Raw genomic sequence first — 13,596 nt, 5'->3', positions numbered from 1 at the left:
ATTTTTGGAAAATTTTCGAAAAATCAATAAATATAACAGTATTTTAGGACAGATGAATGCAGCCTGAAATTTTTCTTCGCGCTTCCGCGCGATTGACTGGTCCACTGTCCAGTCCATGCATGTCTTGATTGTATTATCCGTATCTTGAAAATAAATGCTTTCGCAAATAATCCCCCTTATTGAATTAAGCTGCATTCTCAATTATGAGAATACAACAGTAGAATAGCAGTAGATACACCAGCGTGGCCCAAGGTCGTTGGGTTGATTGAGACTAAGGGAGTCAGTACAGCATGGCGGTTGTAGACTGTTAGCTCCGGCAAGTACCGTAACGGTACATGCGAATACATATAGAGTAGGGTACATGCGACTCTGCAAAATGCGCTCCCAAAATGATTGACGGCCTTAAAACCGACGCATGTATTCCGAAGCCTTCGGTATAGATTTCCGGGTGTTTAAATGACAGGCGCCTAGTGATTCTGTCCCTGCAATTAGACCCCTCCGTCATAAATGCGACTGGCGCAGGAAAATATCGCTAACTCCGGTTAAAAACGGCTAATTTGAAATCGCACAAGTGTGATCAAATGAGTTTTATAATTTGGTCTGGTATGTATGAGCGATTCCAATCTTTAAAGTAGCGTCAATCTTTATCAGAGGTCGCTAAATAACCGTGCTTCAACGACTTAATTGATAAGACTGGAATCCACTTGATCAAATGCTCGTCCGTGAAACGATCGCCTAATAAAAGCTACAGTGGGAAAACTGGAAGCTCTCATAGGGTCTGTGTGTGCGTCTTAGATTCGTATGGATAAATGGTAGTGATGAAATTGCCCATGACAGAATGTACGGTATGTGTTTCCACGGGGGAGCTCCCCAAAATTCATGAAAAAAAAACAATAAAATAAATTGTAATTCTGGCTACGACCCTGCGTGTGAGCGATCTCTCGTGTGGTGACTGGTGACAGCTTTCTCCGCAAGTTATGAAGTAGACCGGTTATCAACCATTTTGCAAATTTAGAGGTTTCGCGGACCCCTAGAAAATGCTATGTGGACCCCGGTTGAGAACCACAGCTCTAAATAGTCTTGCCGTATGGTATGAATGTAGTTCAAGTGTGCCCCTGAACGCTCGATGACACCACTTCCATTGGCCTTACCGGTAAATCTGATAATTAAAACGTATTTGCAATATGCAAATAACAATATAATAAACCAATTCCATTCGATAACCATGAAAAATTTTTGCGCGAATGTGTAGACGCCCGAGTTTTTCACGATCACATCACATTATGTAAGAGTGTGTCAATGATGTGTTAATCATCAAATAAGGGCCCAAGACCATCGTATTTACCCTATTTTCCTTATATTTAAGGGAGAGGGGCTCATTTACGTCATCGAATTTTTCGCCCCTCCCAAATATTTTTTCTGGCTACGCCCCTGCTCCAGACACGAAAATCTGTGTTCAACAGACGTAAATACATTGCTCTATCAAGTATGCCGGACCCCAATTGTGGAACAACATCTCGCCGGCTATCCGACAGTCGTCGAGCATGTCCGTCCAGTCCACATTAAGTCGAAATACAAACAATTTCTTCTAAATGAAGACTAGCCAGTCTTCAGGATTACCGGACCACGACCTAACATCGACCTCGCCCTCCGCCACATGCCACCTCATTTTGTCGCTTGCGTCTTATATTCTCTGCATTACTTTTCATTCAGTGTGCATGCCTCTTCTTTACTTCGCCTAGGCTAAGGTGGGTGTCTGATATTAAAGGCTACTCCAAGTTGTTTCCACACCTTCCTATCTTTTCATCGCATTTGTATCGCAGTCTTGAGATGTTGTGAAACGATAAAAATAATAATAAACCTGATTGATTGATTGATCAGGAATGATTATAGATAACTAAGGTAAACCTTAGGTTTACCTTAGTTATCTATAGAATGATACCTTAGTGATGCCTGCGATACCTCAGCGTTATCTGTGATACCTGAGTATACTGACTCAAATATTGATTTTCTGACTCGACTCTGTTATGGACTCGCACGATTGGTCATGAGATGATGATTTTACATTGTATGGCGAAATCATAGACTAGTAGATTGCATGTCGCCAAATTTTCTGTGGACAGCGCATATCCGAATTTCTGGATGAGTAAGAAGTTTCTAGGATATTTTACTATGTCAAGAAACCATGGAAAGTCACACTGTGCCCATAATGTCGCAACGCCAGCCTTGTTAAACGGGCAAGGAAATTCACATCGTAACGGAAACGATCCACACATTCCGCGCTTTATGCCTTCTGCAAGCCAGGAGTCGGGACCATATCCAAGAAAATTCGTGGACAATTCAACCGAACGCACCAAGTTTCGTGGGTCGTACTCGCTGAGACGACATCACACGGAAGACTGGAGGACAAGAAGCGAGTCGGCCTCATCTTCAAGGTTTCATGAATGGCGAGAGCCTCGAAATGGTCACCGGAATTCGAGCCATCTCTCCCACCCAATCATCAGTGATCACATCTATAGAGGTATTACGTTATAATTATAACTGCATGGTCAGTGTTAGTGGTGCTAGACCAGGGGTTTCTTGTCGTCCTTTTGAGTTCTGAAATTCTGATAGGCCTAATTAAACACACACGAGAAATGATTTTGAAGCCACATATCTATATCTGAAATAATTCACATTCATGGTTATTCGATTGTTTTGTATCCTGCTTCTTACTGATTGTACTAGAACAGTGGTTCCCAACCTTTTTCGACTCATCGCCCCCTTTTCAAGCTCAACGCCGATCATCGCCCCCCCAGTTTTTGTGAACCGAAAAATCGGTATACGAACTGTAATCATCGGCGGGTTGACTAAAAAAAAAAGAGAAGGTCAATATTTCGGCTTGTTGTAGAATTTTACACTTTTGCAACTAAATTTCCATAGGTCATTTTCCGACTGAACTACAATATATCCGTTTTAACGAGTCATCGCCCCCCTATCGCCCCCTTCGCTATTTTCACCCCCTGTCGCCCCCTTTGTCCATTTTGTCCATTTTCGCTCCCCTACCGCCCCCTTCATCATTTTCGCCCCCCTAAGCCGCCAAATCGCCCACGTTGGGAACCACTGGACTAGAAGTTATATGTGAATCTGCATGTATTGATCCCAATTGTACTACAGGAGTGCAGCTAATAGAAGACATTGGCTAAGTCTAATACATTTAGTGACAATATGTTCCTTGATTGGCCTATTCACAATATGTAGAATTGTTAACATATTAAATAACCATTTCGAAAATTATGTCATGCAAAAACAAACGGAAATATAACTTGAGTGACAATAGAATTTACATTGTTTTCACACAGGTGATATCAGAAGCACCGTAAGATATGGCAACGGTATGCCGAGGAAATATTATAATTTTTCAAATCCCTTCTGCGATATGCAAACAAGAAGTTCCACAAGTTTTCCTACGCAAAGACGTCGTCATGGTTTGCTTAATATTAATTTATCTTGAGTCTACAATTTGTCCTACTGCTTTATTGCCACAGGATCAGCCTCGGGATCTTCTGACGCCCATCATAATGATGCAAGAATTGATCCAAGCAGGTGGTGTACTTGAAATTTTATCATATCTAAAGTTATTCGTTTGATTCCGAACAACTTACCAATTCCTAGTTGATCCAGCGTTTTTTTTTATCAGTGCAATGCGGCACTTCCTGCTACGATATCACTGCATTCAATCACAGGCCACAAACTCTAGCCGATCAACTTCCTTCATCTTCTAGATTTCAGCTCCGTCGTGAGTGGGAAAATATTGAAACTCCTTCACCAGCCGCGGCCTCCGACGTGAAGCCACTTCGAGTTGTATCTTACAATATACTCTCCCAGGTAGTGCTACGGGCGTGTATCAAAAATTATTGTGTCGTATAACTAACTGGCGATTGTTATCATTCACAGAAATTATTGCACCTCAACAGCTACCTCTATCACAAGTGCAATCCGGACAGTCTGCGGTGGTCTAATCGGTGGGAGAAATTGCAGCAGGAATTTCACGAATTCAACACCGATGTAAGCTATTTTCATCTATTGGCGGTACTAAATGATACTAAGGCCAGAAGTAAGGTCGCAGTCACTTTTCATGTTCAACTCACTTTTGTATAGCTCTGCTTGGGTAATTTTGAATGCCTCGCATCCATGATATACTAATTTATGACACTCTCAACACTCGTCAACAGTTTCCAGCCCTTTTTTCGGGTATCTGTGCTGATAGACGAAATAGCAATAATGTGGTACCGTTAACTTTACTATTCTTAGAAGATACAACGAAATGCCTGTCTTGGCCATCCAAGTCTCGAGCTCTATAACTTTGTCGAGTCACGTGCAATGACTTGAATACAAGTCGAGTCCATGCGCAAATTATCTCGCGTCGAGTCAGTTTCCGTAGCTATAGAAATAACTCAAACCAGGTCGAGTCACCGTAAATCTCGACTGGAGTCATTACAACCCTTTTTGTACTGATGATCAGGTCTGTGCTAAATCGTAATAGGACTATCAGACTGAATTTGTTATGACGCAAAGATTAGCTGTCATCTTTACGATATTAAATCATCATTGGCAAATGACATCATCCATTGTAAATATTGGTGGGTAGTTCGATTTTTACCTCGTCTTAACTTTTAAATGACTTGCGGTTAAGTCTGACTTTTTCAAAATGGAGTCGGTTCATTGGGTAAATGTGAATTGTATGACAATGCTCGGTGCCAAGTGTGGTTTTTCGCATTCAACGGATTTTTGTAAGCATATAGAGAACTCAGTTTCAAGCTTCCCATGCTGAAAAGAGAAAATTAGAACTGAAATGCTTACTGCAAGCACTTTCAATTGCGCATAGTGTATTTCTCGTGCTATCCCTATTAGGCCTAAGTACTTGAATATATCTGTTAATGACCGTTGTAAATTTTCAGATCCTCTGTCTGCAAGAGGTGGAGGAATACCACTTTCATCGAGACATCAGACCCTTTTTGGAGAAAAGAGGCTACGAATGTCACTACAAGAGAAGGACGGGTCGAAATATCAACAAGCCCGACGGAGTGCTGGTCGCGTTCAGGATAAAGAGGTTCAAGTTGTTGAAATGCAGAAAAGTGGAGTACAACAGGTGAGCGTTGTGTTGAACGATCCATAGCTGTGTCATAAGTAGGGCAGTTTTTTTTGACAAGTCAAAATTTGTCAAAATTGTTCATAAAGTCAAAACATTTTTGACGTCGTTATTTCGTTTGTATCGTAGATTTTGCACTGTCGGTGAACATATCATTTGATATTTTACAACATGTAACCCTACTTCATAGGCCTACTGTTGTAAACGGCTGATTGTCTGCTCATTTTGAATCAATGACGGTCAAATAAAACAAATAGGTTGTCATTGTATTATGGTCAACATACCGCAATATCTTGAATGAAGAAAGACTTCCTGAGCATTGCATCATTCTTATATCGAGAAGCGCATGATGAAAAATTGTGATATAGAGAACATTGTCAGAATGAAGCAACACGGTGTGTCACCAGCAGTGCACGCACAACTTGAGTGTGTCACCAGCCAACAACTGCTGCTGTTGAACGTCCTTGGCAAGTTTCTTAGTAAGGACGTGTACTTTCTACCCAAGAATGTAGGAAAGTATCTCTCGTTGTACTACAAATTTTTTTAATTATTCCCCCCATAATACGTATTACAACCACTGGAGTTCTTCATAGGGGCAGATTTAATTCAATTTCTAAGTTTCTAGAATTTGGGAAAGCTGGAAATTTTATTGTCTTTTCTAGTCTAGTCAATTTCCCAGTCTGCAAATTCAGTAATTCTAATTCGAATCTAATTTGGTAGAAAACTAGCTATAATTATAATCTAATTTTAAAAACTGAAATTTTCTTGTCCGAATTGGTGTATTTCCAACTAATTCGTGTTTGGTGAGGAACTATGTTATCTTTGAAATTATCTTTCAATAGCCTCCTACTCTTTGCGATACAGAGGCAGTGTGCCACCAGTAAACCAGGACAACGTCGCAGTCATCACGTTATTGAAACCAATGGCAGAAGCGCCCGTTCCGAAGGATGGTTGTCTATGCGTCGTCAACACACACCTATTATACAATCCGAAACGAGGTATAGTTTTCATAAAATGTTTCGTCAATGATATTGTCTTCGAATGCTGTACGTATTGCGGACAGGTGATATTAAACTAGCGCAGTTGAGCACCTTGTTTGCGGAAGTTCGTGACTTGTTGTCCGACTACAGCATGGACAAAGTATCTATTTTGTTATGCGGCGATTTCAACTGCATCCCGGAGTCCCCGTTGTATAAATTCGTCACGAATCGGGAATTATGTTATAGAGGTAAGTTGAGATTTGTAGATGATGCAGTAAGGGTCGGTCAAAGTAAGTAAGCGATGTTTGCTGCTCTAGTAAAATTAAGGCTGTAAATTTCTGCTCAGTTACACGTAGTGGAAGCATATCATGAAAGCTGGAATGTTTCACAAAGTAGATTTGGTCGAACGGTTGCATACTTTGGCAGGTAAATGTAGGTGACCGCATTCTGAAGTGCAAGTTATATTTGCGTGAATAATGCTAAATGACCAAAGATACTACAAACCTGTTACACAATCTTCGAAAATATATTCTGTTACCGAGATAAAGGCACTTTTTCATCGGTTTTTATGACAATTTCGCCGGTAAAAGTCTTGTAATATGAATATCCCAGAAATACGTTTCAAAATCGAAATTGGAGAAAATAATGTTTCAAAATCTACATTTCACTGGTAAAAGTTGTGTAATATAGGTTTACCATGTTTTGAGATGCGAAAAGAGGACTCTTTAACAAATCAAAAACTATGAAGTAGCATTCATTAGTACGAGGTGTTTTGGAAATTTTTCTGCCATTACTGATGTATTGATTAGTGGAAAAAAAGGTTATTTTTTCTGATTCTACTCCTGAATGACCCGCCCCCACGTATTATGGGTTGGTGTTAACCTTTTAGTCAACCTCTCCGTCTGGATCCTGATTTCATGTATATTATGCCGTTTTTTTAGTTGTCTCTGTATAATCATAGTGTCCTATATGGTGTGGACACAGCGAGTTTGAACGGTTCACTGCATTTGGGTTACGTCATACTTTCCATTTGGCCAAAGGCAACTTTACGGCCATTTTTGACTGGCTTATCGAGCGCTAAATTCGATAAAACTGGTATCAATGGAAATCTGCTGCTGTACTGATTACGAAAATAGAAATTTTATTCTTCTCATGGTCCGGGAACCCCCAAAATCAGCCTCAAATTTTGCATTGTGATCGAGTATGGCATGGCGACGCAACAATGCTGTCTGGCTCTTTCTTCTTAGCTTCACTCTCGTTTTGCGAGACAGAATTGTTGCGTCACAAGGCCCAACTCGATCACAATGCAAAATTAGAGTCTGATTTTGGGGGGTTCCAGGACCATGAGCAGCATAAATTTTATATTTCATAATCAGTACAGCAGCAGCCAGAAGTACTTCTCTAGAATTCATAATCTGCAATATTCAATACATGTACTATTAAGATTTGGAATGTCGGCACGTGTCTGGGCAGAACGTGGGACAGAAAGGGAGGAGAAACTTGCTGCCATCTCAGCTACTCCCCGAAAGTGTGGGCATATCAGAAAACGGCTGTGTAAAAGTAGGCAGAGGTGAATGATTCCGTTTCACAATTACACCGTTCGCAAATTCATATGTGCCATGCTCAGACTGGGACAACCAGATGATTCTTGTTGTTGAATTGGACTAATCTACTTTGTGAGTTGTTTCTACGTACTAATTTTATTCTAATCCACTCTCTGGCTTTCCTGGAAAAGCTACAGAAGTGTATAGTGTGAAACAAGGTAGGATTATGGTACAGACATTCACCATTCTCATGCCGACGAGGATTGACTATGATTAGATATGAACTCAGCTTGATTTTTGTTGCATTTCTTTGCATTTCGAAATTCAATTCCATTTCCTAGATTTTGTGAATTCAGCAATTGTACAGTAGGGGTATTCAAAAATGACTTTTTTCTCAAATTGTACTGGCTACTTGATAAAATTGTTAGGTTACCTTATTCAAGCCTACACACCAAATTTGGTTCAATTCCTGCCAGTAGTCGCATTGCTGCAGAAGAAAATTTCTATTTATTATATAAAAATAAATGAACAAAAATTTTAAAATTTTCTGTTTACCCCATGAAAGCGTTAGGTTGTCTATAGAAACGATGTTCACCAAATTTGGCTCAATTCCAACCAGTGGAAGTGGAGTTATTGCTGTCGGAAAATTTGGATTTGAATAAAATAATATTTACGGTGGGCACACCTATAATAAATAATTGACCACCGTAAATACTATTTTATTCCAATTGGTGACCAATTCTTTAATTATTTATTATAGTTGTGGCCACCGTAAATACTATTTTAGTGATAATCCAAATTCTTTGACGGCAATAACTCCACTTCCATTGGGTAGAATTGAACCAAATTTGGTGAACATCGTTTCTGTAGACAACCTAACACTTTCGTGGGGTGAACAGAAAATTTTTGAATTTTTTTTCATTTCTTATATAATAAATACAAACTTTATTCTCTCGTAGCGACGCGGCTACTGGCTGGAATTGAACCAAAATTGGCGTGTCGGCTTAAATTAGGTAACCAGTACAAGTAGCCAGTACAATTTGAGAAAAAAAGTCATTTTTGAACACTCCTATTGTACAGTGTACACTAATAACTACCTATTATTATAATTTAATTCTAAATTCGAAAATTTTCAAGCTGTCAAACTCGACTAATGCTGTTGTCTACCGAGACCAATGCTATCGTTTACCCATAAACAGACCACAGGTGGGAAGAAGAGAAGGAATTTGAACTCAGTCACAGCTTGGGCGCGTTGCGTTCCTCGCACCGTCACGATAAACGCGAGGCTTCTTCAACTCAAGATAAAGGAGTGACGGTCGACTATATTTTCCACACGCCGTACAGAGAGTCCGCAGGCTGTGGCATAGCACTGCACCCCAAGAGACGCCTGTCGTTGATAAAACCAGAGTCGTTGCTGCGCGTGCAAGGCCTGCCTAACTTTGTGCATCCGTCCGATCATCTTCCGATTTTGGTGGACTTTGATTTGGTGCTAATGCCTACCAATGGCAGTCTATGAGTGCTTAAAGAGGGATTTTCAAATTTTACTGGCAAATTGATAAAATTGTTTACATAAAAACACTGTACACCCGTAGGAGTTTTTTGTTATAAGTGGAAAAGTAAATTTTTGTTATTTTATTTCTAATTTTACTGGATACCCCATGAAATTGTCACATTGTCCACAAAAACGATGCATAACAAATTTTGCTCAACTTTCACCCATTGAAGTGGGGATTAGAGAATCCTGAATTTGAACAAAAAAAGCATTGGAGGGAAATTATATCGTCAAGCTACGCTACTTCAATCACTTTGTTTTTACGGATTGGGATGGAGTCCCAATTTATTGCGCATCGTTTTTTAACACAGTGGGACAACTTTGTGTTTGAAATTTATTTATTTTTATAATCCAAATATTTTTCACCCTTATAGCTCCACTCCTACTGGTCGGAAATGAGGCAACCTAACAAATTTATCGATTAGCAAGTAAATTTAAAAAAAAGTTGTTCAGTGCTCGCACATCTTCCAATTCCGTTGCTGTTTGCTACCACAACCAGGTAATAGGAAATAGTTATTTTATGTTTTGTTTTTCAATATTTATTTCCATTAAATATATATTTTGAACGTAACATCGCAGTAACATCTATTGTGTAGCTAAACAGAGATCTGCAGCTCTGTTTTTATAACATTCACGAGTCTCACCCACATTCTAGTTCGTATAAAGCAGGGTCTGAAACGCTTTGATCGAATGCGACGTGAACCTCAAAATTTCAGAAGTGAATGACTGGAAGATAATCACTAGGGCGTTTTTTTTTACATGTCTAAAATAGTCAAAGTTGTTTATCGAGTTGAAACTTCATTTGCAACCTGCATTTCGTTTTTATCGTAGATTTTGCACTCTTGGTGCACTAATTTGGCATTTTACAGTTTGTAGTCTACTTTATAGGCCTGCCGTGGTAGACGGCATAGAGATTCAAATGAAACAAATAGGTAGACATGGCGTTATGCTCAACGTGCCGCAGTATCTCAACGGAAGCAAGACTGCGTGGGCATCGCATAGTTCTTATATCAAGAAGAAGCGCACGATGAAAAATTGTGATGCAGACACCATTGACAGAATGAAGCAACACGATGTGCCACCAGCGGTGTACGCACAACTTCAGTGTTGTCAGCCAACATCTGCTGCTGTTGAACGTTCTTTCTCCATACTTGGCAAGGACAGACAATTTCTACGTAAGAATGTAGGAAAGTATCTTTTGTTGTACTACGAAAATGTTAATTATTTCTACCAAAATGCGTAATGTAACTACTGGAATTCTTCATAGGGCTAGATTTCGTTATAAGTTTTTTCATTCAAAAATTTGTCAGTTTGAGGCCAAACTACTTAGTAAGGACAGACAGTTCCAACCAGAAATGAAGATCAGTAGTACAATTCTAACATTATGTGGGAACACACCTAATTTACATAAGTTTGGTCAAAATTACGATTTCATAGTCAAAGGACGTCAATATTTTGGTTTTCTAAGTATTCTAAGTTAGAAAAGATCGCTCTAGTCATCACAATAAAAACTCTACACTCCATACCAAGGTCAAGGTTCCATTCACAGCATCATTCCAAAAGGATAATCTGTTTCAGTTTCTTGAAGACTTTTCACATACCCTCTTGGACCACAGTATCAGATCCCCGTCACTAAAATCAACAAGACCCGACACATGCGTCCTAATAAGTGTGTTTATTCCAACAGCAAAATGACACACCCGATCCTATTATAAATGACATATCCGATCGAACAAAAACACCTATTCTTCCGGCCGGTATTTTCTGCTCAGTTTTGATAGTCCGAGAGACGGGACCCATATGAATAAATTCAGTACCATGAAAGCTGTCATGAATTCCTGTGAAAAAAAAGGAGAATATAGCTCTAACATATTGATGAGCGTTCTGCTACATCTATCGCATAATGAATAACGACACCTACTGCTAATAATGGTCTCAAAACCCTGACAGACATCACAACAAATGATGACAGAAGCGTCGGGTCCAGCCAGGGTTGTAATGACTCGAGTCGCGATTTTCTGGTGACTCGACTTGACTCGAGTCATTTTCTTAAAAATGAAAAATGACTAGACTCGAGTCAATTTTTGTATTGACTCGACTTGTACTTGCGCATGACTCGGACCAAGTCATATGACTCGATACTGGGTCTACACAAACAGTCATTTCATTGTAATTTCAAAGAATTGTCAAGTTATCACACTATTATTTTTCGTTTAACAGTACTGGTAGTTGAAAATACTACCAGAAACTGTTAAAAGTGAGGAAATTAGTATACTATGAATGCGAAGCATTCGATATCACCTAGCAGTGTTGTAAAAAGTGGGTTTCACATGGCAATAACTCGAACTGAACACTGAACAGTCATCACAATGACTTGGACTCGAATCAAAACACTATGACTCGGATTCGACACTCTATTTCTTGACTCGGACTCGACACTCTATTTCTTTACTTGTACTCGGACTTGATTCGGTGGTGAATTAAAAATGACTCGACTTGACTCGAGTCAAAACTATAAAAGTGAGATTGACTTGTGACTTGGTTACAACTCGGGGTCCAGCCCGTATCAAGTGTCATCAGGTATCTAGAACTAATGCACGTGGGAAAATCAGGGCAGATTAATATGGGATAACATATATCAAGACTGTGAACTACTTGTAAAATGATCAAGTCTATTTTCTCACAACATATTCAATGGAACATAGGCTATGTAAGACAGTTTCAGAGCCTCTTTTCCAATTATCGTTCCTGATACTGATACATGAGAATTAAATACACATTGACTCAAGTACGAGACAACTCCAATACACAAATCGACTCGAGCCATTTTATATTTGTAAGAAAATGATTTGAGTCAATACAATCCTAAGCCTACCACAGGTCCAACAAAACATCAATTTGAAAACAAACAGGGACCAGCTGATCGTACATCAGAAGTCCTTCACGGCAACATACATCGGTCTCTGCAACTTCATATCCCTAAATGGCACTTACCGCAGGAGAGACTGGGTTCACAGGCGGTCTGTAGTGAATAATTCCATGAGCGATTCCTCTTGATGATGCTTTCTGTGTAAGAGGTCTGATGAATCTTGATAAAGCGGCTCCCAACATCTTTCAAGGTAGGTATTAAGTCACGGTCAAGTAAATAACTGCATACGAAAGGAATCCCATTTGAATCACCAAGATCAAGCCGTGAGTATATTTGAATCAGAGAATCCATCGTTATTACAGTTTCTGTGTGTCATAACGATCTCATGACTGATTACTGTATATACGTCTATGTCAATTGCAATTAGACACAGGTTCCAAGCTGTATATCGTCATGGTCGAGTGAGCACAAAATGCCATTTTTCAAATTGCAATAACTCTGCAGCGAATCGTCCGATTTTCTTGAAACAAAGTTCGTTATGCACCAACTTTGATACCTGATCTATGGGAAAATTTTCAATTAGATCTAAAGTGTAGTGGAGACGGGCGTTTGTATGTTGAGAGGGAATTACTCCTATGCATTTAACGGTATCAATCGAACAGTGTACGTGCTGTTGCACTAATAATTGCAACTATCCTACCCTTGGTTGCAAGATCGGAACTTGATTAGATTAGCATGACATATTTGGATCGGCATGCTTAGTCAGATTGCAGCTTAACCCTTTCAAAATCGGGACTTTTCCCCGAATTTGAATCGGTTCACCATAATTGCGATAAAGTCAAATATATACGCTTAATCGAGGCGTGTTTGGTATCATAGTAACGAGAAGATTGCCCTCTAGCGTTTTACGCCTATGAAACAACTATCCGCAAGAGGTATCATAGTGCCATGGTCTGCTGAAGGGCGAAAAGTGTCTGTTTTGATCAGCAGTTTTGTTTTTATGAGCGGGTGTGAACTCTGGTAGCCTCGTTCTGCGTTCTCGAACATAACCTACTTCAGAGATAATGATATTCTCTTTTCAACAAAACATCACTCGATGCTCTAGCATTATTCATCTCGTTTTTACGTAGGAAATGCTGACCTGACTGTTCAGAATTTCGGTAGGCGGACGGCGATGCCGGCTTATCACGGCTGAGTGAACACGGCTGGTAATAGTAATTACACAATGCCTAGACGCTGTGTCTTTCGCATTTGTCAACTGCTGATGGCTAAGCTATCAAGCAGTATAGTAATTGTGAAACAAAGCAATATGACCTATTGTGACTCTTTGTATATAAGCTACTTACATGCCAAGTTTACTGTGCAATAACATGCCAGCCGGCCAAACAACTTGCTTCAACGTCCTCCTGTGGTAAAATCTATAGTATTCATACAGTCTGCGACGTATATTTGTAATTTTTGGTTTCAAATATATCAGTGGATCAACGTCTTTCCATATATTACCATGGGACATGTGGTCT

General features: G+C 39.6%; 1 protein-coding gene and 1 long non-coding RNA gene across 3 annotated transcripts; one reads left to right on the top strand and one right to left on the bottom strand.

The window, feature by feature from the left end:
- Nucleotides 1-2,021: 2,021 nt before the first annotated feature.
- On the top strand, nucleotides 2,022-9,778 carry LOC145441943 (RNA 2',3'-cyclic phosphatase angel2-like). Of its 2 annotated transcripts, none has more exons than XM_080319896.1 (10): nucleotides 2,022-2,521; nucleotides 3,342-3,467; nucleotides 3,528-3,585; nucleotides 3,765-3,867; nucleotides 3,937-4,047; nucleotides 4,941-5,131; nucleotides 5,996-6,129; nucleotides 6,195-6,359; nucleotides 7,556-7,681; nucleotides 8,855-9,778. In XM_080319896.1, the coding sequence occupies exons 1-10, from the start codon at nucleotides 2,143-2,145 to the stop codon at nucleotides 9,169-9,171; spliced, it is 1,710 nt and encodes a 569-aa protein (XP_080176022.1). In that variant the 5' UTR covers nucleotides 2,022-2,142; the 3' UTR covers nucleotides 9,172-9,778. The 2 variants fall into 2 exon arrangements, with proteins under 2 accessions (XP_080176022.1, XP_080176023.1); XM_080319897.1 differs by having other exon boundaries at nucleotides 2,022-2,528; nucleotides 3,355-3,467.
- A 1,085-nt stretch (nucleotides 9,779-10,863) lies between these two features.
- LOC145441944 (uncharacterized) lies at nucleotides 10,864-12,387 on the bottom strand. The gene is made up of 2 exons (XR_013915922.1): nucleotides 12,202-12,387; nucleotides 10,864-11,045 (listed from the first exon to the last, which is right to left on the bottom strand). It is a non-coding gene; the product is annotated as an uncharacterized LOC145441944 (long non-coding RNA).
- Between the last annotated feature and the right edge of the window lie 1,209 nt (nucleotides 12,388-13,596).

Source organism: Botryllus schlosseri, chromosome 6, assembly GCF_051294905.1.
Source record: "Botryllus schlosseri isolate E-star chromosome 6, Bs_hap1, whole genome shotgun sequence".
NCBI lineage: Eukaryota > Metazoa > Chordata > Ascidiacea > Stolidobranchia > Styelidae > Botryllus > Botryllus schlosseri.
The sequence above is the reverse complement of the archived record's forward strand: the minus strand, read 5'-3'. Positions and strand labels throughout refer to the sequence as shown.